Source organism: Patagioenas fasciata, chromosome 2, assembly GCF_037038585.1.
Source record: "Patagioenas fasciata isolate bPatFas1 chromosome 2, bPatFas1.hap1, whole genome shotgun sequence".
NCBI classification, from domain to species: Eukaryota; Metazoa; Chordata; class Aves; order Columbiformes; family Columbidae; genus Patagioenas; species Patagioenas fasciata.
The window spans coordinates 123963834-123986611 of NC_092521.1; the positions used below are offsets into that span (position 1 = coordinate 123963834).

General features: G+C 38.6%; 1 protein-coding gene across 1 annotated transcript; it reads right to left on the reverse strand.

The window, feature by feature from the left end:
• Positions 1-7986: 7986 nt before the first annotated feature.
• On the reverse strand, positions 7987-19699 carry LOC136097742 (collagen alpha-6(VI) chain-like). The gene is made up of 5 exons (XM_065830498.2): positions 19108-19699; positions 13602-13695; positions 11182-11853; positions 9758-9828; positions 7987-9422 (listed from the first exon to the last, which is right to left on the reverse strand). The coding sequence occupies exons 1-5, from the start codon at positions 19624-19626 to the stop codon at positions 9405-9407; spliced, it is 1374 nt and encodes a 457-aa protein (XP_065686570.2). The 5' UTR covers positions 19627-19699; the 3' UTR covers positions 7987-9404.
• Between the last annotated feature and the right edge of the window lie 3079 nt (positions 19700-22778).

The following is a 22778-nucleotide window of genomic DNA, read 5'->3' on the forward strand; positions in this document are numbered from 1 at the left end:
ATAAAAAGAATTTGCATTATAACCTATGATGTTAATATATTTTCTAGTCATCATTAAAAAGTTATAAACTGGGGCAAGCAATGTAGAGTCATAACCAGTAAACTCTGAGTGTGGCTTTTGCGCATATGTAGTAATGTTGTGGAGTAAAAAAAATCCATTCTTGGAAGAAATCTTATCAGGCTTCAGTGGGACCACTTGTAAGGAAATGAGCTTTGCCCCAGCCATTAGAAATGTCAGTATTGTCAGGCAGCACAATGGTTACAGTTCCAGTAGATCCTCTTTCTGAGATGGTTTAACATCTTTTATAGACTTTTGATTCAGCCTTTTTACTTTTATTTTTTATAAAGAGACATTTTGTTTAGGAGATGTCAGACTGTTATTAATGTCTAGATCAAATATGAAGGTATTGTTGATTCAAATATCTGCTGTTGGGCATGCTCTGCTCTCATGAAACTAGTCTGTTGGCTCCAGTAAAATAATTCATACTAATAGAGCCAATTGCAAGAATCTGGAAAACTGAGTCAATGCACTTCAAAGCTGTGTGCTCTGAAGGTGATAATTTTTATTCCTGGTGATTTTATGGTAACCTTTCAACACTTCCTTTGTAGAACACAAATGTACATAAGGGAAGAAATTCTGTCTCTCAGCACAATCAAGAAACTTTTGGTCACTTCATCAACTATGCAATGAAATGAAGAAGGAATTTTATTTTTTCCTATCATTTGCAGTCTCTTGTCTTGTTCAGTTCAGTGAACTGCTATATAGATATATTTTCCTCTTCCCTTTATTTGTGTATTTACCAAGATATATCCTGTAATTTTTTTAACGACTCGGAGTCATTGTCTTACTCGAGAGGCATATGTACATGTGTACAAAAATTCACTAAGCTTTTCAATAAAAGACTACGAAGAAAAATCCAAGTAAATGGAAGTCACATAGGAGCTCCCAAGGGGTTATGTAGATCCAAACTCCCATGATGTCTTAAGACTATCAAACTATATTTCAAGAACACAAACTCATACATGTTTGATACTGTAAATTACTAATAGCTTTCCTCATCCACTTAAGTCAAAAGAGCTTACTATGGCTACATCTAGATGTATATATTTTAAACCAAAACTTTTTGTATTAATTGCATTATATGAAACAGAGAAGGAAAGGAAAGCTCATACTCACAGTAATTTTGTTGAATATGCATGTGCCCTCTTAAGGCATTGCTTAATTTACCCTGAGTCACTTTGCTGAATTTCCAGTCAGTCTTCACAGAAAAAAACACACAGTTATCGGACAATTCATACTCAAGATTGAAATGCCTGCCAAATGTCTTTCAGAGAGTAGAAAGTCAGGTCTCTGGACAGAGGCAACTCAAGGTTTTCCAACACTGTGGGAAAGCATCAGTTACGCAGAGGTAGTTTGGAAACTGTGAGTAGTGTTATTCAAGTTAAAGGCAGCTCGCTCTGTCTCCCTCACCAAGTCACACCTCTTCCCCTTCTCTTCCTCTCCTTCAGGTTGCGCCGTGGTGGGGCCTCCTCTCCAGTCCAGCTCCATTCCTGTGACCCAGAGTCTGCTGCTCCTCCCTGCTCCCCAGCACTAGCAAAGGTCTTGCAGCTCCTGGGGTGCAGGAGGAGAGGGAGAGAAGGATGAAGGTTTGCTGATGCTACGGGGGCAGAGAGGGAAAGGAGAGGAGCATGGCTCTCTTTGCCTGCTGCCAAAAAGAGAGGTTGAAGATACCATCAGCTGCTGCTGGGAGAGGTGGCCTCAACAGAGTTAAAAGCTGCTCCAAACACCCTGCTCCCCATTCTTGGCAGTGGCCGAAGTCCGGACAAGTCAGTAGCTGGTGCTGACAGAATGGAGCCTGTCTCCTGTGCCACGGGCAATGAGGCTGCTTGGCACATGACAGCCATTTCCCACCACAGGCAACTGCCCGCTTTGCCCACAGTCTTAATGGGCCTTTATGTTTCCTGTTCCATTCTCTCCCATCAGAAATAAATATAGTTTACCATGAAGGGTCCTAGTATGAAAAGAACAGCGCCAATATAAAATGTAAAGTATGTGTCAAATCAAAAAGATGACTATCTGGACTCATGAAAGCCTTGAGTCTCTTGGCTAGAGGTCGGGTTGCTGGAGGCTGTGCTGTGCCTCTCATTAACATTTTTCTGTTTGGTGACTGCTGAAAGACCCTGTCAAGAAAGCAGAACAAAGAAATAAAGTTTACCACCAAATATATCATTAGAATTTGAACTCAATTTCAAAGGTTTTGATTTTATATTGTTCATAACATTGATACACTTAAGCCTGAGCAACAACAAGTGTACATTTCTCCATTACTTGTTATTACATCGGTCAAATTGCTCTCTTTCTCAAAGTTATCTTCCTGATGATAGATTAAAAGCAAATTTTTTTTATCTGCACACACAGCATTTCTACCACAAATTATTTATACCCATGGGAAGCAACGTTTAGCAGAGCTACAGTTAAATTCTTAATGTTTGCCTAGAGATTAAACTTTTTTTTTAAATTAAAAAAAATATTTCAATTCAATATCAATTTGCTGTCCAGTAGAGAGCTAAGCTGCTGGGTCAGTTACAGTATGTTATTTCCACTGAATTTATTCTATCAAGAATCTGCTGGGCAGTAGACATTAAAGAGTTTTTCTCCCATTTATACATTCTTCACACCTCTTTGTGGCTTGTGCCATGAAAAGCCCTCTCTGAGATCTTTTTATTAACATGTTACAGGGTCAGCAGTTTCTGTTCATGAATTAAAAACAAATACAAAACCAAAATACAAATAGATACCCCTGGAAAATGGCAATGGAAAAACAAATTACACTTTTAACTGGACTTCACTGGATTCTCCCGCAGAAACAACAATGATGACCTTGCAGTTTCTCTGAGTGGTAGCTTTTGGGAAAATATTTTTAACTGTCCATTTTATGGCCAAGCCAACAGCAGCGTCTCCATTCAGCTGTTGAAGGGATTCTGTAATGTGCAATCTCATGAACTGTTTAGCATTATAGCTTACAAGATCAAATTTCTAATTCCACTTGGTTTCTCTTTGCTCCTGGGAGACCATGATGGCTCACCACAGCTTCTCTACCTCCACTACGCTGGCAGGAGATCGCCAAAGCATCAAATGTTTTGGTCAAGAGGTCTCTGACTTTTTGGAGTTGTTGCTGATAATTTTTGATGACCTACCTAAGATGACAGAAGCATTTGCATATTTCTGGAGTGGAAAGCACCTGAGATGTTCACAAATATAGAGATCTGGGTTGCACCTGTCTCTAAAAGAATATAAATTAATTAGCACTTCTCTGTATTAAAAAATAGGTTAAAGTACATTGAAATAAAACAATTAAGAAAATTATTTTGCACATGCTTAGTTTCTGACAAGGTTTCATTACATTTAGATTCACCCCTGCAAACTAATCCCAAGGGATTACCTGCATTCTGGGCTGCGCCCCCTCTTAATGTTGACTGAGGGCCAGAAGCCACATCCACTGAAATTAATGTTGAAAACACTCTCTGAGGTAGTCAACACTTGATGGGCAATCACACAATAAGACATTGCAACTAACAGATGAACCAAATGATGTTCTAACAGCAACCCTATACTGCAACACAGAGGATCATTCTGGGAATGGCTGAGAGTTCACTACAACTAAACTCACCTGCTGCAGTTTTGTAATTAGTTGTGTTCATGGCTTGTTGACTGGGAAATGGCATATTTAGTAACACCAAGTAGCACTGAGGACTGAATAGGTCTCATCTTAGACTGAGCAACACAGAAGTTATGGGTCTAGGCTGAGAGTCTGTAGTTAAGAAGGGTTCTTGAGTCGGTGATAAATCTGTGCCGATTATAGATGGAGAGTATACAAGTGTATACTTGATGTTTAGACAAGTAGAAGACAAGACCTACTCCTGAGCCATACGGAGCTCTTTCTTTTTGCTACCCACAGAAGTATTGTTTGCGATTTCTATTTGCAAAGGAATTGCTCAGCCAAAATCTCCACAAAAGTGAAGGCTCTTTACAAAGTGACGAGGCCCATTAACTTGATGTCTTTGCATGGAAACCACATGAGCTTCACTAAAAGCTTGGCATGTGTAGCAGTAGTGAAATGAGCCAGATGTGCTGAAATGAGCAGTCTGGTATGGTATGTAGCTTACATCTCTAAAATAATACTTGTTCCATCAGTGCCGTGTCATCACATCACACTGCTGACAATGAAACAAATTCATTACCACTTTTCTTTTAGGTACAGATGCTGGTACTAAAATCCTGTGTGGATAAACTTGTTTTGGCTTTCACAGCTAGGAGTAAACTAGCACTGAAGTGAGTTGCGATGGGTGATGTTTTCAATAATCTATACTCAGATGACTGAGAAATACTGAAGAAGTAACTCAATTACTGTAAGTGAGCTACTAGAGCTACCACAGAAGACAACAGCTTGAAATAGTTCAGTTTTTCAGGAGAAAATCTACTACTTCTGCATGTCTTTGCAGGAAAATACTATGTGCAAAACAAATTCTCATGCAGTATTCTGTACAGTTTCACCATTATTTGGTAATCTCTGTGAGTCATACCTTTGTTTCTCTATTGTATACAATTTTTTACCTAACAAAATCTGATCCAAAACCCACACATCATGCACCCATTTTTGTCTTCAGGTAAACCTCATGTTACACCACTCACACCTAGGATGAATATGGTTCCCAAAGTTTATAAATTATATTTTAAAATAAACCATTCTCACCAGATGTTAGACAGCCTTTCACAGGAGCTAAAATGGAAAAGAAAGCAGTAATGTGGAATTACCCTATAGGGGCAGAGCTCAAGGTTGTAGGACAAATAAATGTAGGAAAAGTCAAAAATACACTCACTCAGCAAGCAGCCGTGAATCCCTGCAGCACTCACGACAGCCAGTAATTCAAGGGACTAATTGGAGTTATGAGAGGTAGTCAGAGGACAAAGGGGTTTACATAACCCTGTAAGAATTGGCAGGAAGTTGTTAAAGACAAGGATTGCGAAAAACCTCATAAGCACTGTTGCTAACCCACTAACACACACCAGAATTGATTAGGTGTGGGTAGAGAGAGAGGAATGCAGGCAACCATTAAAGGAAACAGTGGGAAAACCATGATTTTTTTTTTTTTCGGTACAATTAAAAGCTTTGTTATTGACTCGTGCTCTCAACTATCCATAAGGAGGCAGCCAGATTCAAGATATTATTTATCAGATTCTTTATGTGGCTTAAGACTTCTTAACTACCCATTCCCAGATTCAAGATTTTTGATCCTAGTAATGCAATAGAACTAATTCTGAACAAAAACTTGTAGTTCTGCTCATAATCTCTCTCATCCCGCTTGCACATTGCTTTGTTAAACTGTCAAACTGTCCTCTTCTACATATTTCTTAGCCTGTGTAGGTCTTTTTATTGACTGCTAAAAAGAAAGAAGTAAGCAAACTTATTACCTCAAACACTTTCTCATTGCTGGGGATATCATTAAAAGCAAAAGCGACAGGAAAAATATCCAATTCAGTTTACTTCAGGTCTGTAGCTTTTAATAGAAGACATTTGTGGTGAGATCTGACAGAAAAATGCAGCTCTTTCTTCTGTTAGGACCTCAGATAATTCACTTGAAGAGCTTGCTGGCAAAAACCTCAGTGCATTGCCAATATTACATTCACTTGAAGATGTCCAGTTTCAGATTTTTATGACCCTTGAGGTGTTTATTCTTGTTGCAGGTCTCTGAGAAGCAGACTAGGTTGTGGACAACCAACATGTAGGAGACAACAGTGACTCTGGTTCCCGCAGAGAAGCCATTGTTTCTGATTTTGGTGACATTGACCATTACAGTTACAATTTCTCTCATTCTTTCAAATATTTGAGGTGTATAGGAAAGATATTATGGAGTCAAATTTTTGGCTTTTAAAAAGGAGCTAAAGGGCCAGGGCTGGCACAATAATATTTTCCAAAATAGTTTTCCAGAATCATGCACAGTGCCAGAAAGAGATGACGTATTGATGCGAAAATCTTGGAAGGAGGAAGAGCTGAGATTCAGTAAGCACAGGAGAAATTCTGTAGCTTCTTCAGAAAGGATTGTCTTCCTTTAAAATAAAATGGTACCACATTGCTGGCAGTTAATATTAGGCAGGTTTTGGCAGAACATTTAAAGACAAGTCTAGAGGAGCATAGAATGGATGTGAGAGAGTGTGATATTTGCAGTGACATTTCCTCTGGTTTGATGTCAATAAAAGCTTTGTATACTCAGATTAAGCCTGGAGCAGAAGTTGGCAAAGCTCAAAAGGAGACTGAAGGGACAGAATCCCATCAAAAGAAGAAACAGATTTTCTTTCCAGAAAGGTGATGCCATCTGTGGTGTGTTAAAGGCAGTTACAGAGGCTGCAAAGGTGGAAAGCCCAACAGTGAAAGGCTCCATTTAACTACCATGATGATGACATCCTACTGTTGTGTGACATTTAAAGATAACACTTTTAGATAAACACATTCACACCAGCATATGAAAGGCTACTGTGAGGTAAAAAAACGTTCCAAAAGGCGTAAGTTACAGTAAAATGGAAAACAGAAAAAGAAACCTTGGAAACCATATGTAAAAATACAAGAAAGTGAGGCAAAATATAGTCTTGGGTTATAAAACCAAGTTATAAAACCAAATAATCAACACTTTTCAAAAATATCAGGAATGAGAATCTGACAGAGTCTATATGGCAAATAATTGATGAATGTGTATGAGATTTCAAACAAAACAAGGCTATGGCAGACAATTAAATGAGTACTTTTCATCTGGGTATACCATGAAGGAGTTCAGAGAGGTTCCTATGCTAGAATCCTGTCCCTTTTCTGCACATGTAGGTGACGCACAGAGGATCTGCCTGAAACATCTGCCATGTTGGTAGGAGAAGTTTCAAGCAGTAGTAACTTGCCAAGAGCAGAAAATACTCATCTAAAGGGTGACATGTTTTAAAGGGCATCAGGAATGAAAAAGTTGAAGTGCTAACTGTGGTTTGCAGCCTCTTGCTTCAAGCTACTGTAGTACCAGAAGGATGAAAATTGGCAGAATTGACATCAGGTCTTACAGAAAAATTCTGGGAAGTTTATAGATCAGCATAATGTATGCAGCAGGCAAACTAGTATGTATTATACTATAAAAAGAAGCAGAGTTGGTAGAGACATCAATAAATGTGCTCTACCGAGGAAGAGCAAACATGTAGGGCCAAGTCTTTTATCATAAACCTATCTTTGAAAGAATCACTAGCCATGTGGGCAATACAAGTCTGCCTGAATGTCCGGGATTTCCGGAAAGATTTTTACAAGTTCCCTGATGAAAGCCTTCAGAAAATAATTAACATTGTCACTTGACATAAAAACTTCTTGCAGATTAACGTTGTTAAATACAGTTATTAAATTAAAAGCTATTTAATACTGTCACGGATGAGTGATTTATGGTCCTGCTTACCACAGAGTAGTGTTTAGATCACTTAAAGAAAAGTGCTACTTAATAGAGTTCTATGGCAAGGTTCACTCTAGTACTTGCATGGAGGAAATATGCCAAGCAGAATTGGGTGAGAGTTGTTTTAGTTGTTTTTCTGTGGGGACAGGAGATGTGAAAGCATAGAGGGAGGTCCTCCTGTTGAGCCACGAGGTTCAGAATGGACCTCCTTCCTTTCTAAACTCCTTCTCAGAGAGGAGTCTAGGTGCAGCTGGATCCAAACTTAGCCCCAGACTTGATCAATGGTTCATGTCTAGGAGACACTGAGGGTAGGGAAAACAGGTAAGGGATTATATTTATTTATGGCCTAAGGAAGATGTGTGTACACCCGATTATTTATATTGTTTGGTTAGGATTTCAAAGTTTCATTATTCTACATGTCAACCTGCTTGCCTCCCCTCCAGGGGCGTAGTGTCAGGTCACTCCAAAGTCTGGATCCTAGGTCTCTTGAAGCAAACTCTCAGGCATCAAAGTCTGCAGAAATAAATAATTTAATGGAGCAGAACAGCAGCAGGGTTGGCTTGAACTGGGTGCCTTTGCAGAGGTTCCAGTCAAGCATAGAAATCCCTGGGTCTTTATACCCTTACAGACTATTTACCTGCCCCTTACACCATGATTCAGTCCAACAGCAATATTCGAGCCTGGACCCCCTTCTTGCTTCTCACTGGATCCTTTTTACTGACCTCAGATGGGCCTTCATTGTGTTTAACTGCAGATATTGTTCACAGTCAGTAGCCGCTTTGTGCCAGCCTTGAAGATGTTGTTTTGTCTGAATGAATCCTATTTGTTCAGCAACATGCAAAACAGGTCTTTCAGGTGTCCATAACGGTCTGCCGCTTCCTGCTGGCCTTGAAGGAGGCATTATTCTTCCTGAGCAAATTCTGTTCTTCCCAATAAAGTGCAGAACAGGCCTTATCTTGCAGGTGTTCATGATGGTCTGTAGCTGCTTTTGTTTTCATTAAGTAGATACAAGTTTGGTGAATATGAGCAGAATTCTACAACATGCAGTTTAAGATTCCAGCAAATTCAGCTAAATAACATGAGGCAGACAATATATTAAAAATCACACAACCTTATAATTCTAAGTGATTAATTCTATTAATATGCATTTACTTAAGCTAAATGATTGAAATGAAACTTAAATTGGGCTCATCCAGAGGTCTGTGAGCAGTAAAAGATCATCACCATACAGCCACGTTTGTTTAACAAAGAGAGCTCAAAGTAGGCTCACCGAAGCTGTCACATTTATGGAATAAAGTGGTTGACTCGCATACAGTGGGAAAGGTCTACATGAGACTCCCTGCATCCACAACTTATCGCTGTTCAGTGTGTACTTGTGTACGCAGGTTTCTGTACAATGGAAGAGAAAATTATCTTTTTATTTAAACAGCTTCTGGAGTGGAATTCAGTCTTTCATCAAAACAGAAGTGTTTCAATGTTAATAAGACTGTTATGAATTACCTGACTATTCCGAGATTTTAAAAATCCAGCCAGGATCACAAATCCCCTTCCAACTTTAAATTCTCATGGGAGAGCATATCCTGACCATAGAGAAAGCAAAGAGGCACCTTTGCTCAGGTAATCTACTTCTTGTCTAAATTAGACCAGCTGCCATAAGGCAGGTAGGTGCCATCGATACTGGAAGAGAGGGCCTCCCAATGACCAAGTGTCTCTCTGCATTCATCATAATTTTTCATAGCAGATATTACTAAAATGACTTCTCATCTAGTAGTTTTTGAAAGAGACATCATCAGATCATGATTTCAACAAATGTTGCTAATACATTGAGGGACGTTGAATAGCAGAAAATCACATGTGAAAGCCATTTTGTCTCTTCATGGTACTGACGATTTTCTTCCTACAATATGGTTATCTGTGGTTAATATTCACATCTCAGGAATGGCTGGAAAGCTAGAAAGAATTCAGGAAAAAGTTATGAAGCATGGCTTAACATTTGATTGCAAAAACCCAAACCCCATTCTCAGGAAACTCAGTTCAAGAAAAAGTTAAGAATGATTTGCAGGGCTTATTCCAGAACAAGGTCTGCTGCTTCTAGCTAAGCACCTACTGACTATTCTGATATCTGCTCTGCAGTTCAGTTTGAGTTCACTGAAATCCTGGGAATAGCATTGAGCTGAAAGAAACCAAAACACAGCACTATACTAGCTATTAGGAAGAAAATTATCTCTATTCCAGCCAAAACCAGGACACCTCCCAGTATTCACATAATTATGTAATGGACTTACACGTCTTTGGCTCTGAAAGTGGAGTCCACTACAATTTCCCTTGAGCTCTTCTGGTGGGTAGTTATTCTCACCTGTTCAGAGGACAGTAACAAAATTCATCAGGTTTGTGGGATTTAGAAGATTTTGGCAAAGCTTTGACTTTTATCCAAGAATAGCTACAAATCAAATGACTTCATTAATTTTATACACATATCACAAACACTACATATAGAAAGATATATGCTATGGTGTTCTGATTTTGCACCTACCAGTAGGCAAAAGCGCAATTAACTTGAATGAAATAATGAAGGACCTAAATAAACTTAAGTTTAGATGAATGTGTGGATTACACTTATACTTTGGTTTTTTATTTCCTTAGTAGGTTGTTCTGACTTTTTTAACTAAAAGCCACTAACAAAGGCTATGAATAACATAATGTTTGATGTGTTTTTATGTAGTCTCTATTCACAATTTAACACACTTTGTAGAGGATGCAGACAATCATTAGACTGTTCTCATTTTGACAGATAGATTTTATATTTTTACAGTAGCAAAAAAGTTAGGTCTTGGGCTTCCAAAGCTGAGTGATGAGGCAGAAGTACCTAGATCCCACTGAGGGTGATCTGGAGTTGCTCACTAACAGAAGCAGGGCACTTGTCAGTATTTTACTCCAATGTAGAACATTTAGCTTCACAGTCAATTTTTCCCAGCAGTGTAGCAGGATTTCCATATATGCATTATAAAATTAATTGTGAGTTCCCATTTGCATTCTCCATTGACCTGTATTTAAAAAACCTTGATGATGGCTGATTTCCTCCCTAGCTATATGTTTTCCTTGCTGAATATACAACACACGATTAGGGCAAAGTCCCTTAAAGAACTGTACTGGGGATTTTCTATCCAATTAGAAGGGGCAGGCCTCAGTGATATTAAAATCTAAAGGCAATGGAAAACCTTAACTATCTGTTGGTGAGGGTACTCTGCACGAAAATGTTGGTGGTGTTTGTGCTTTTGAAAAGAACATTTTTATAACCAAATATTTATTTCTCAAAATCAGGGATATTTCTGAGCAAAGAAAAAGCAGCCGTGATACATGGCAATGGCAATCTTAGCAGAGCTTCCTGCAGCGTCAAAGCCACATCCATTCCATCAGTTGTTCCTGGTTAAGCTCTTTGTGAAACTGATAGCAAACAACAGGCCCTTGGACGTCAGTCACCAAAATAAAGACTCCTGGAATGAAGGAGGATGGATATAATCCCCGATTTTACTCAAAGAAAAAGGTTGAAGACCTCTGTGAAGGGAGAATGAATATAACCTGCCCAGCAATGCACATCCACAAGTACACTCAAATCTTATCCATCCAGCACTTCTGCAGAATACTGAAAATTCACAGGGAAACCAAAAAAAGGATAAAAATCCCTAACACCTATGATGTGATAACTTACTCCTGAGGAAGCGTATGAATGGCTTCAGAAACCTCATTACGTAGTCAAGTTCAGGCTTGTGGATTCTGCCAAGCTGAATCAAATGTTGTTCCAGAGGAGTGCTTGCAAGCTCTTCCAGTTCATTTCTGTCATAGGACTTCCCTAGTGAAATTACAAGCAGTGCATAGCCTTGGCACTTAGCTTGCAGGGAAATATTTTTTAACATTTTTTTATCCCATTGACTTGTTTTTCCAGCAGATATAATGATGATAAATTTGAGTGGTCTTGGATTGGGAGCCCCTGAGAAAATGTTACCAATTGTCCATTGTATGGCATAACTGACGGCAGCCTCTCCATTCAGCTGTTGAAGAGATTCTTTAATATATCTTCTCATTCGGTCCTGACTGCGGTAGGTAACAAAGTCAAACTCTTTCTTTACTGGGCTCTTCCCTGTGCCTGCTTTGAAATCTGGTAGTGCGTGGCTCACCACAGCTATTCTATCCCCTACAACGGATGTTTCTGGATCTGAGGAAATGTTGAATGCAGTGACCGCTCTGCCCATGAAGTCTTTGACTTGCTCAAATTCAGCACCACTCAATTTCTGTGAACTATCCAGAATGAATGCAGCATCCACATATGCTCTCACTGAACGAGGTCTGGGACGTTCACAAAAAGCATCTGGTTTACATTTGTCTGAAAAAGAACGTAAAAATCAATTAGCCTTTTTTTAGACAAATCAAAAAGCAAATATATAGCAATGAATGTGATCACAAATCTAAAGTGTCAGAATAGTGCTTTTTTTTTTTTTTTTTTAAGGAAAAAAAAAAGAACAAAACCACTAGAAAGACCTCAATGCATGTTAGGAAAATAAAGGCTGACTGAAAGCACATAATTATGCACCAGGTTCTGCAAGGCAATTGTTGCTCTATTTCCCATTAAAATAAAAAAGATCACAGGAATAGAGTTAATTACATTATGGCTGTTTATTCTTGTGTAAGTTGTTTGTTTTTTTTTTTTTAAAAAGCAAGATTTAGAAAAAACGGAGATCAGGACCTTACTTCCCATTAAAATCAATAAAACCCAAAAACTCTCCTGTTTACTTCAGTACGGATTTCATAAGGTATTTAATTTTTTTTGTTATGACAGAGACCACTACATACACCAACTGTAGCAATTTTTTACCATTTGGGCAACATATCAGAATGTATTTATGTGGGTATTTAAATAGAAGTTTTATTCCTAACTAATACAACTTCTGGAAGCTTTTGGAGAAAACCTAAAATATTATGGCACTAAGAGGAGAAATCAATACTTTTTGAAAAAGCACTTTGAGTCAAGAAGAGAAAATGGCATTTTCAGAATTGCAATTTTTCCTGGTATTGCAGAAAGCACAAGGGTCAATCTTCACAACGATGTGCTTCGCAGAAGAGCGTCTGTGTGATATTTGTGACCTTCACCAAATTGTTGAGGACTCTGATCAGGATTCAAAGTTGGTGAACATTGCAAAAATTGCAAAACGACTGCAGTCAAGTCTTTTAAAATATTTGCTGACCTTTGAAACTATAATACTTTCTGTAAAATGTAAATCCAACTCACACCCAGAATATACAAGTAGGTTGTCCATATTCCAGCAGACTAACAAGTTTTTCTACCAAGCTTTTATGTGCACTATTGCACAGAGGACCTCACATGCCACAAATGTCAGACCCTTAGCTGAGTCACAAAATGAGATACTCCTTGTTAATACTTCATCTGTCCTTCTGACCACTGTGTGTCTCACTAGGAATACACAGGGGTACTCTCCAGCTTTACATAGCAATAGAAAGATCAGAAATTATCTTCTGACGAATGAGGAAAAGGAAGGAGAGAAGGAAGTATCCCTATTACCTGTCTTCACCGGTCTGGGAAGATACTGCCTTCACAGAAGAAAGCGTTGATTATTGTTGCTACAGCTTCTTAAAGGTTAGTAAACTTTGTCATGCAGAGGTTTTAAAGCTGAAGGACACTGGTAGCCTTGCGCTGTTACATTTAATTAACACTTGCTTTTAGGATGCAATTCAAGTAAGTGCATTCTTTTCAGCCAGGCATTCTGGTCAGACAAGGATCCAAATACACTGAAATAAAAGCATTTGCTCATGCTAGGTAGAAGGTCCCAGAAAGGCAAGGAAATGGGTCTAGATGTTTGACACCACATTTGATGAAACTTAAGATGGACAAACATGTTCTTCCAACTTAAGTATTTTCCTTTAAAGTGGATCTGGCAGTCATGACAATACAGGTGATAAGTTGCCAGTAAATAATGTTCACTGAAAAAAGATTCAGCTTTAGGAATCCAACACAGCCTCAGCCCTTTTTCTTATCTCATTGCTCTTTACTAGGCAATGCTACATAATATTGTATTTCTCCTTTAATGACAATTCAAAATACTGTATTGGTCTTACCATAACACAAAGTGCAGAGCTGAAATCTTCGTAACACTTCATTGTATTGTCTGCCATGAACATTTAGCACTTGGAACAATCCAGAATCATCCATCTAGAATAAAAAAATAAAGACACCAGGTGAGTACTGCTGGGTAAGTGCTCTACGATTTCTTGCTGTCAATCAAGTGTAAATTTAGTGCATGAACTCAGCCCAGAAGACTGATTGCCAGGGGTTGTGGGGAGTAAAAATCTGCACTGCAGACAATCAGTGCACATAGCCCAGTTGTGGCATTCTCATATAGATTTGTTCCTAATCAAGCCCTAAAATGAGATATAACCATTTTTCTAGTGCTATTGTCCAAATCCACAAAAGCTTCGCGCTTTCTTGTGTCCTTGTGCCAAGACACAAATCCCTCAATTAGTATGTCTGCCTGGGTTCTCCCGCAGTTTGAAGGAAAGGACAGTGATAACGAACAGTTAGCTTTATCCACAGCAATGACTCCTTCACAAGTTGTGACTTTAGTGAAGCAACTCCTTCCTCCCTTCCTCCTCCCTTCTTTCCTTTCTCCTCCCTTCCCTCCTCCCTCCATTTCACAGAATCACAGAGTGTTAGGGATTGGAAGGGACCTCAAAAGATCATCCAGTCCAATCCCCCTGCCGCAGCAGGAACACCTAGATGAGGTTACACAGGAAGGTGTCCAGGCGGGTCTTGAATGTCTCCAGAGTAGGAGACTCCACAACCTCCCTGGGCAGCCTGTTCCAGTGCTCTGTCACCCTCACTAAGAAGTTTCTTCTCATATTTAAGTGGAACCTTTTGTGTTCCAGTTTGAACCCATTACCCCTTGTCCTATCATTGGTTGTCATCAAGAAGAGCCTGGCTCCATCCTCGTGACACTCACCCTTTACATATTTATAAACATGAATGAGGTCACCCCTCAGTCTCCTCCAAGCTAGAGAGACCCAGCTCCCTCAGCCTTTCCTCATAAAGGAGATGCTCCACTCCCTTAATCATCTTTGTTGCCCTGTGCTGGACTCTCTTCAGCAGTTCCCTGTTCTTCTTGAACTGAGGGGCCCAGTATCCATCATTATAGTTCACATTTCAAGAGTTACTTCAACAAGTCCTCTCTTCAGAGTAAACAAAGTAAGCATTTTTGCATTCACTATCATAAATATAGGGAATGTGATGACCAGAATATCATCTGTCTGGGCAAAACACCCTGGGAGGAGGCTTCCAGGTTATTTGGTATCAGGTCTTTGGATCACTTTCATCCTCGCTTATGAACTCTGTGTCCGGACAAGTGTTTTTCCTTACCGAAACATCTGAAACAGCAGACAGCTCTTTGCTTTTGCCTGTGCCCTGTTGGTGTCTGCCCTCTCACACTACTTGCTCTACTCTAACAGATGCAACTTGAAATGAACTTCCTCACATTTACAGAAGGAAGACAGTGAACCTCCTATCTGCCTAGGACATGACTCTTCTCATGGAGAGGAAGCTGCAGCAGCGATCACTGGCACCTTGTGGTGATTTTGCAAGGTGAACAAACTTTAAATCTGTGATGGATCCCAGAGTATGTCTATCTTAACTAGACTACATAATATTTTATAACGATATTCTAAAGCAAATTTTTTAATTCATTGGTTTTAGAAAGACACATTTTTGGGTGAAGAGAATGAATGCTTTAGGAAATAAGCAAAATCTAGTGAATGTGAAAGAAGTCACAGGTCAGATCCTGCTGGGTTTGCTCTCATGAGGAGACCTGAGACATATGCACAAGAATAGAGATTTTTCAGTAAGTTTCACTTTCTCACCTGTAAACCCCTAAGCTGAGCATGACACTTGAGGAAAAGGAAGAAATTTCATTTCAAATAACTAATCTGCAATAGAAACCACATCAATGGGACTAAATAGTTCAGTCTTAATGAGAAACACAGTCTTCCTTTGGGGTTTTCCACACAAGTCCCATTGTGCCAAATATGGTCTCTTAATAGACTATGCATGGCGTGGAAGTCTTTTTCCCAGATAGCATTATCTAATTATGAAAGTCAGAATAAAAACCAAATGGGCTAAAATAATCTTGGGCATTGCTCCATGAGTTTCAACTGCATGTTAGATAAACACAACTTAATCCATTTTAAAACAGCAGTTTTACTGTATAAGTTAGGGAAGAAAGGAAGAAATATATCTTTTAAATTAAAAAAATCCTTCATGTGTAGCAGTATTATAATTTCTGCAAGGTCACATATTATTTTTGGTGAGCATTAACACAACATAAATCAATAATTTCCTTTTATTGACATAAAAATTTTCCATGTCTTGCTCACAATTATTTTTTTCGTATATCCTTTCTGTCATTCCTCATCAGACAGAAAAATAATTTACTCTCAACACAAAATTTCTAGTTATCGCACAATCTTTTCTACATTATTCCATATAAATACAACCTCACTCCAATACTATTTAATGCCAAGTTTATGTAATTGAATTTGGACCTTTCTGTCTAAAATGCAATTGCATGATTTCCTAGGACATTCATAATACACAAATCACATTTCCCTGTAGGACCCCTTGGCAAGTATTAAATGAAGCCGCAGTTACTAAACCCTTTCTAATATTTTTTCTTTACAGTAAGTGACCTGAGGATAATACCCTTTCAGAAGCTAAACAGCAGAATAATAAAAATTAACCCATGCTCTAGTGAATTTGCAGTATACAGCAATTTATTTTAGAGGATAAACTCTACCTGCAGCACTTGTACAATATGCCCTATTAAGAGTGATGTGACTACTAATAATGTTGAGCTTTATTACTTTAAAGATAAGAGAAAGGCAGAAACCACCTCAGAATAGGTTCTGAATTTTCATTAGCTGGTCTATGGGCACCAATGATACACCTCATACTTTACAAGAGAAACAGTTTGTTGGCTTGAGGATTTTGAAGTCTTCAGTGATGAGGGCTATCTACCTTAACAATGTAACTCTAATAGTTGATTTTGCAACAATGGATAGGAGGGATTTGCAATGTGGGCCACAAGATCCAACTAAGAAGCCAGGCTACTTAGCCGAATGATGTCTTCCAGCTCCAAAGACTTCCTATGCTCATGCTGCTTCACAGTTTCTCCATTGTGAAAATGGTGGATGAATTGTGTTGCCTCACAGTATGCCAGTTTCCAGTGTCCCTTCCCTGCACTGTGCTCCCAAGGGAAGAGGGCAGAAGCCCTGTTATCAGCCTTCCATCCATCCAGTTTCTTTAGAGAAGTGCCAGAGAAAGGGCAACAAGATCACAAGAGGAAAGCACATCGAGTGGCAAAGTGCTACTCAGGTTCTGGTAACTTATTTTGTAAAGTGAGTGCGCATTCACTCATAGGTAAAAGTAGGACAGACACATCTGTTTCTGAGAAGATTGCTCTGCACCAGAACAGACAAGCAGAGGCATTTTACAGTTTTTCTCTTGAAGCAGAAGCTCCACACTGTTTCTCATAACAAGGAACCCTACCCAATATGACGCAGCACAAAGCAAAATAGGACACATGCCAGGCACACAACCTTGAGACAGAGTACCCTCTTAAAAGTTTTTCAGAGTGATATCTCATACGTTTAACTTCCTAGAAGCTGATGAAAGAAGGGAGAGAAGAATTTAGCACCATTCTTGATCATGAACGTCTTAATGAGTGATAGATGATGCTGGACAGAGAGGTACCTTTGAGATGCACATCCCTATATGTCACTAATACTGGCCTGTTTTATACATTTTTTATTAAAATACACCTAAAGGTCTTTAGCAAGACAGTACTGTGCTGGTAAGCCAAGGTTTTAGGAAATTACTCCTTCTGCTCTCACAGAGATCAACACACATTGACCCATAATGTTCCTGCAGATGTTTCAGTGTTTATAGGGCACCTCCATGATAAACATGAAGAAGAGTAGACACCTTGAACTGCCATAGATATTTCTGTGAAAAAACTCCAGTCATTGTCTGCCATATTCCAGAATACTGAAAATCCAATCTACAAACACAAGTCTATTCCTAACTTTGTGTCTCCAACTATGTGTTCTCTTTTCATTGTAGAAGTGACTGTGAGGACAATTGTTTTGCAATTAGAGAAGGAACTTGGAAGCAACGAGATAATTGAACAGGCAGAGAAGAATCTTTATTTGCATTGATCCTAGGTAAAAAAGTGAGATTTAAACTCAAAGTTCAGCACTCTCTGAGATAAAGCCAGCAACCTCATTTCAATGCTATTTCATAGAAAACCAATTCCAGCACATGAGCCATTTGCCAATGAAAAGAGAGCTTCTGAAATAAATTTCCAGGAAAGCACAACATCCAGACCTTGGGAGAGATGACCACATTCCTTTACTACTCATGCTGCATTTGTTTCTAGGAAAGAGCATTCCAAAAGTATGATTAAAAGGAGCCTCAGTAAAAGCTCTCAAGTCACACTGGCCTAGAAAACAAAGCTTGCTTTTTAATCTGAGAAACTGCTTTGAGAATCTCTACTATCCTTGGCAGTGAAAGTGGATACTCTTTACTAATGTTGCATTTTTTGCCTTGATGAAGATCATTTACATCATTTACATTTAGTAACAGGTCCACAAGAAGGACGTAAGGAACAGACTCCAGGTGCACTGGAAGAACTGTCTTCTTCAAAAATCTCCAGTGTTAAAACAGCACATTTTTATCCTCACCAGAGCTGATTCCTGAAGTCCAGGCAACAGGAAAACCACAGATATTTCTTGCTATTTTAAGTATTCCTGTGGTTAGTTTTTGAAAAAGCTTAGCATGTAAACATGCCAATATCAGACTAGTGTTTTATCTAGCGTTCAGTATTTTAGTTCTTTGATTGTTTTTCCTTTCTATTCATTGCTACACATATTTCATATACACTAAAGCTATGGAAATGCTAGTACAAAGAATAAGAGGGTTTTAAAACTTTTAATCACTTATTATGCATTAGAAGCATTTTCTAAATTCCACCCTTTTTTGATAGCTTCTTTGCCGAGTGCAAACAAGGAATTTGCATGTAGCCATTTACTGTGCAAGGCTTGCTGATACATTGAAGGTTTTCCTACTAAACACATTCTGTGAGCTTTTACTATTTTAGAGTGAACCATCTAGAGAGCTAAGAATCTGCTGTTCGATGATCTGCTTCATAGGACTATAAGTAGATGGGAATAGTTCCAAAATATTAGAGTTGTAACAGATGCTTTAATCAGAAAGTTACTGACCCGAAATCTCTCCTCTATAAAGTTACTCATGTATTTTATGGTGTGCACACATTATCTTTGTTGTCATCTGCTAAGGTATTCTTGTAAAATCTCCAGTATTTTCACACCTTTCATTAGCATCACTAAAAATTAACTGACAGCTACTGGTGAACAGAACTTGGATCAAAGTTTGTTTCAGGTGAGTCACTGTGCTCAAGAGTATGACATGTGGGATTAGCATCACCTAATACATTTAATGTTTCTTGTTTTAAACTAATATTACTGAGTATAAAGAAGAAAAGTTTAGTATATTTCTTACCAGGAAAGCCTGGGAGATGTGGGGCGTGTTTTCAAAAGCAATAACTACTGGAACAACTTCTACTGCCCTCATCTCCAGGACAGCTTGTTTAACAGAAGATGCATCTGTGGCCGGTCCAAGGCTGAAAACCACAGCTATTTTTCTCACATTAGGACCTTGTAGAGTTCTCTTGAAAACATTCTTGACAATGAATCTCATTGCACCTCCAGTGTCTCGTTCACTGGAGGATGTCTGGTAAGAAATATTTTTTAGTGCATTGAGTAGCTTATTCTTGTTGTGAAACTCTGAGAAGCGGATCACGTGGTGGGTAACCGAGTTGTAGGAAACAACAGCAACTCTGGCTCCCACTGGGCAGTTGCTGTCTCTGATTCTGGCGTCACTCACTATCGCTATCATAATCTCTCTCATCAGTTCAAATGTCTCAGGAGTGAGTGTCCTAGAGGAGTCCAAGGCAAACACCAGTTCTGTTGGGTATAGTGGGCATTTCAGTTTTCCTAGGAAAAAAAGAGCAAAAGACATCCTAAAATTATTTTGTTCTGTTGCATCTCAGACATGGAGAGTAATGCACATAAAAGGCATACATAAAATGATATAACGCTAAACTACATCCTGCACTTGACACATGCACAGAGAAAGAGACAGACAAAAATCTGCCCACCTTACACTGAAGTGAGGCATAGAAGAGTACACATTGCTCGTTCTTATGAAGAGCTTTTACAAAGATATTTGAAGAATAGTGCTAAGCTATATTAGCACTATTTTACAGATGGAGAAGCTGCAGCACAGAAAGTAAAAGTGGCTTTTCCAGCATCACCCAAGCAGGACAACCACAGGGTCAGAGCAGAAATGATCTTGGGTTTTGTCCAAATTCTGACAGGCTCCACATTCACCTGCACTCTGAACCAGCGGGATGTGAGTCTGCTGCATTCTGTGCCCCCTTTGCTGGGTGTGCCTGCAGAGGCAGAACCTTCACCCAACAGTCTACATTGAGTTGCATAGAAGTATTCTGTATTTCCAGCACAAAATATTCCCTTTTATAGCTCTTCTTGGGCACAGTTTGGGCATATACTAACTCAGGTACTGCTGTGTGGCTCGGATACTGATTTAACGCTATTATTACTACATCATTCTTAGGAGCACTGTTAAAATTTGATAATGCATGTGACACTGGAGTAAAACACATTTCATCTTGTAATTACTCCAGCCGTGATATTACATCCAAAAGCAGAAACTGTGTTGAAGAAAATCTGTTGCAGCATGAAGAAAAATGTAATTTAAAAATGACAGGCTATAGCAGGTAACATAACTACCGTAATAATAAGATCAATTATCTGTCATTCATGAAGAGAGGTGATTACTTTCGTACCATTCCAGACAAATTCAGAGTAGGACAAAAATTCCATTATAATTTCCTATACATAACTGGTATCAGAAACATTTCAGCATGGAACACACTAAATACTGAGGGATGTTGTGAATAATGGAAAGAGGATGGTTAGAGAGAAATAAAAAACAAAAGGCAAAACAAAGGAGAGCAGTATTGAAACCAGAACAAATAAAGAGGAAAAATTTTAAATTAATAGGTGTGATAAAATTATTTGGCAGCTCAGTGTAAAGCAGTGGAGGAACTGGTGGGAGTGAAGTTAAGAACAGAAATGAAGATCAGAAAAAGGACAAGGAAGAAAATCATCTGCAGTGCTGAAACTGCAAGATAATTAGAATTATGAAGGGTCAGAGAAGGATAATGCTGTGTCTCTTTGGGACAAGTAGAAGCAAACAACAAAAAATAATATGCATAGGAAAGGAATACATAGATAATAGGTGAAAATTACAAATGAGGAATTCATGCTGTTTTGGTATTGCCAACAAGACTCTTCCCAATGGTGTTAAATCAAAATGGTGCTGAAACAAAATGATACAAGGTACTAAGTAGCCCTGTGAACTGCTATTGCAAATAGAAATCTGTGATATATATAAAAGATGTGAAGGAATTGTATCAAGTTTTAAATGCTCTTTTTCAGTTCTGCTTCTCCTACCTACCTTCACATGAACTGTTCACAACACACTGTACCATCCAAATACATGCCAGCACATGCACGGAGTATAAAACAGCGACAAATTTGTCAAGCAGCATGTTAATGTGGGGGAATCTTCAGCTGATCAGTATTACACTTTTCAGAGGATGGAGAGTCCTACGTGCAGTAGTGGTTAAGATAATCACCACTATTGGCATTAAACAAAAAGGTTATGCCTTGATTTTGAAACTCATAGCAGTCAAGCATATCCACGAAAAATTTATCACAAGTAATGAAATCTGAGCTTTTGAGAAGTTTTACAAAACAGCAAGGTAAGGGGATAGGATAAAAGGTTTGAAAATAGAATGTAAGTGAATAAATAAGACAAGTAAATAACATTTATTTTTGGAAGTAGAAGGAAGCAGATGAATTAGATGGCTCAGCAGATCTGATCTAGGACTGCAGTTTAAACTCTTCACTCTCCACAGATTTCCTAGGCTTAGCATTTCTATTTTGTGCTGCTCCACCTGCAGAATGGGAGTAGAACTTACCTAGACGGCAAGAGCATGTATGTGTAGCAGGAGAAACGTCTCTGTTACAGTGTGCACACCTTAGAGCATATAGAAACTATGAAGCCCTAGGTTGCTTAGGCTCAGTATAGCCCATCACAGAGATGTGCTATTTGAAACTGAGCTAGTGTTGGCCAAATAATATCTGATGGTTTTAATTAAGAACACCTACCACAGCTATGAATATTGACATGTTCAGTGTCACTGAGTCATTAGTGGAGAGAGACAAACTGCAGAGGAAGCATATGGTGACTAAACACTTGCATTTTAGATAGCTAAATTAAAAGGGGATATATCCCATCCTACACATGGATTAACAAACTAAAGCTCCAGTTCAGTAAACACCTAACTCTTGATATAGGATTTAACCCCCATGAAGATACACACAACTCAGAATGTTTGGTTGAGTGAAGCCTAATACTACAAAGGCAAAACAGTTCAGAGCTTATGAGATCTCTGCTAGATCAGTTTGACAAATGAACTCAACCATTCTGTCTGTCTAATAACAGTAACATAGGAATAAGTAATACTCACCATCCCAGCAAGCTAAAGAAAGAGAAAAAGAAAGAGTAATTGAAAAATTTTGCATCTGAAGAAGTTTTATGTGTGGGGTTTTTTTGTTTGTTTTTTTGTTATTTTTGGTTTTGTTTTTTTTTTTTAAGCTGAAATAATTGGTGGAACACACACTGAATTTAGTTTCCCCAGTTCTACAGATTTTATGTACGCACTATTGTCTTCCACTGCTATGTATGCTTGCAAAACTCCCTTTGGTTTCATTGGAGAATGGAGTAAAAAGACAAGCACGACCTGGCTCTGCTCTAGACCAAACATTCTCATTGAGGGGTTTCCACCAGAGTTTATACATACAAATATACCATCAGCTGTAGAAACTCCCACTATTTGGCATAGTCACTTTCTAAGGCATCACGATAGATTGACTAAGAAAAAATAATGCAAACTTACTTCATGGTAACTGGAACCACTGGATACCAAGACACTTAACATTTCTAAGAAATTATACTACAGTAACTTTGGCAAAATAAATTATTCTAAACAACAACAACACATTGCATTCTGAGCCCTAACT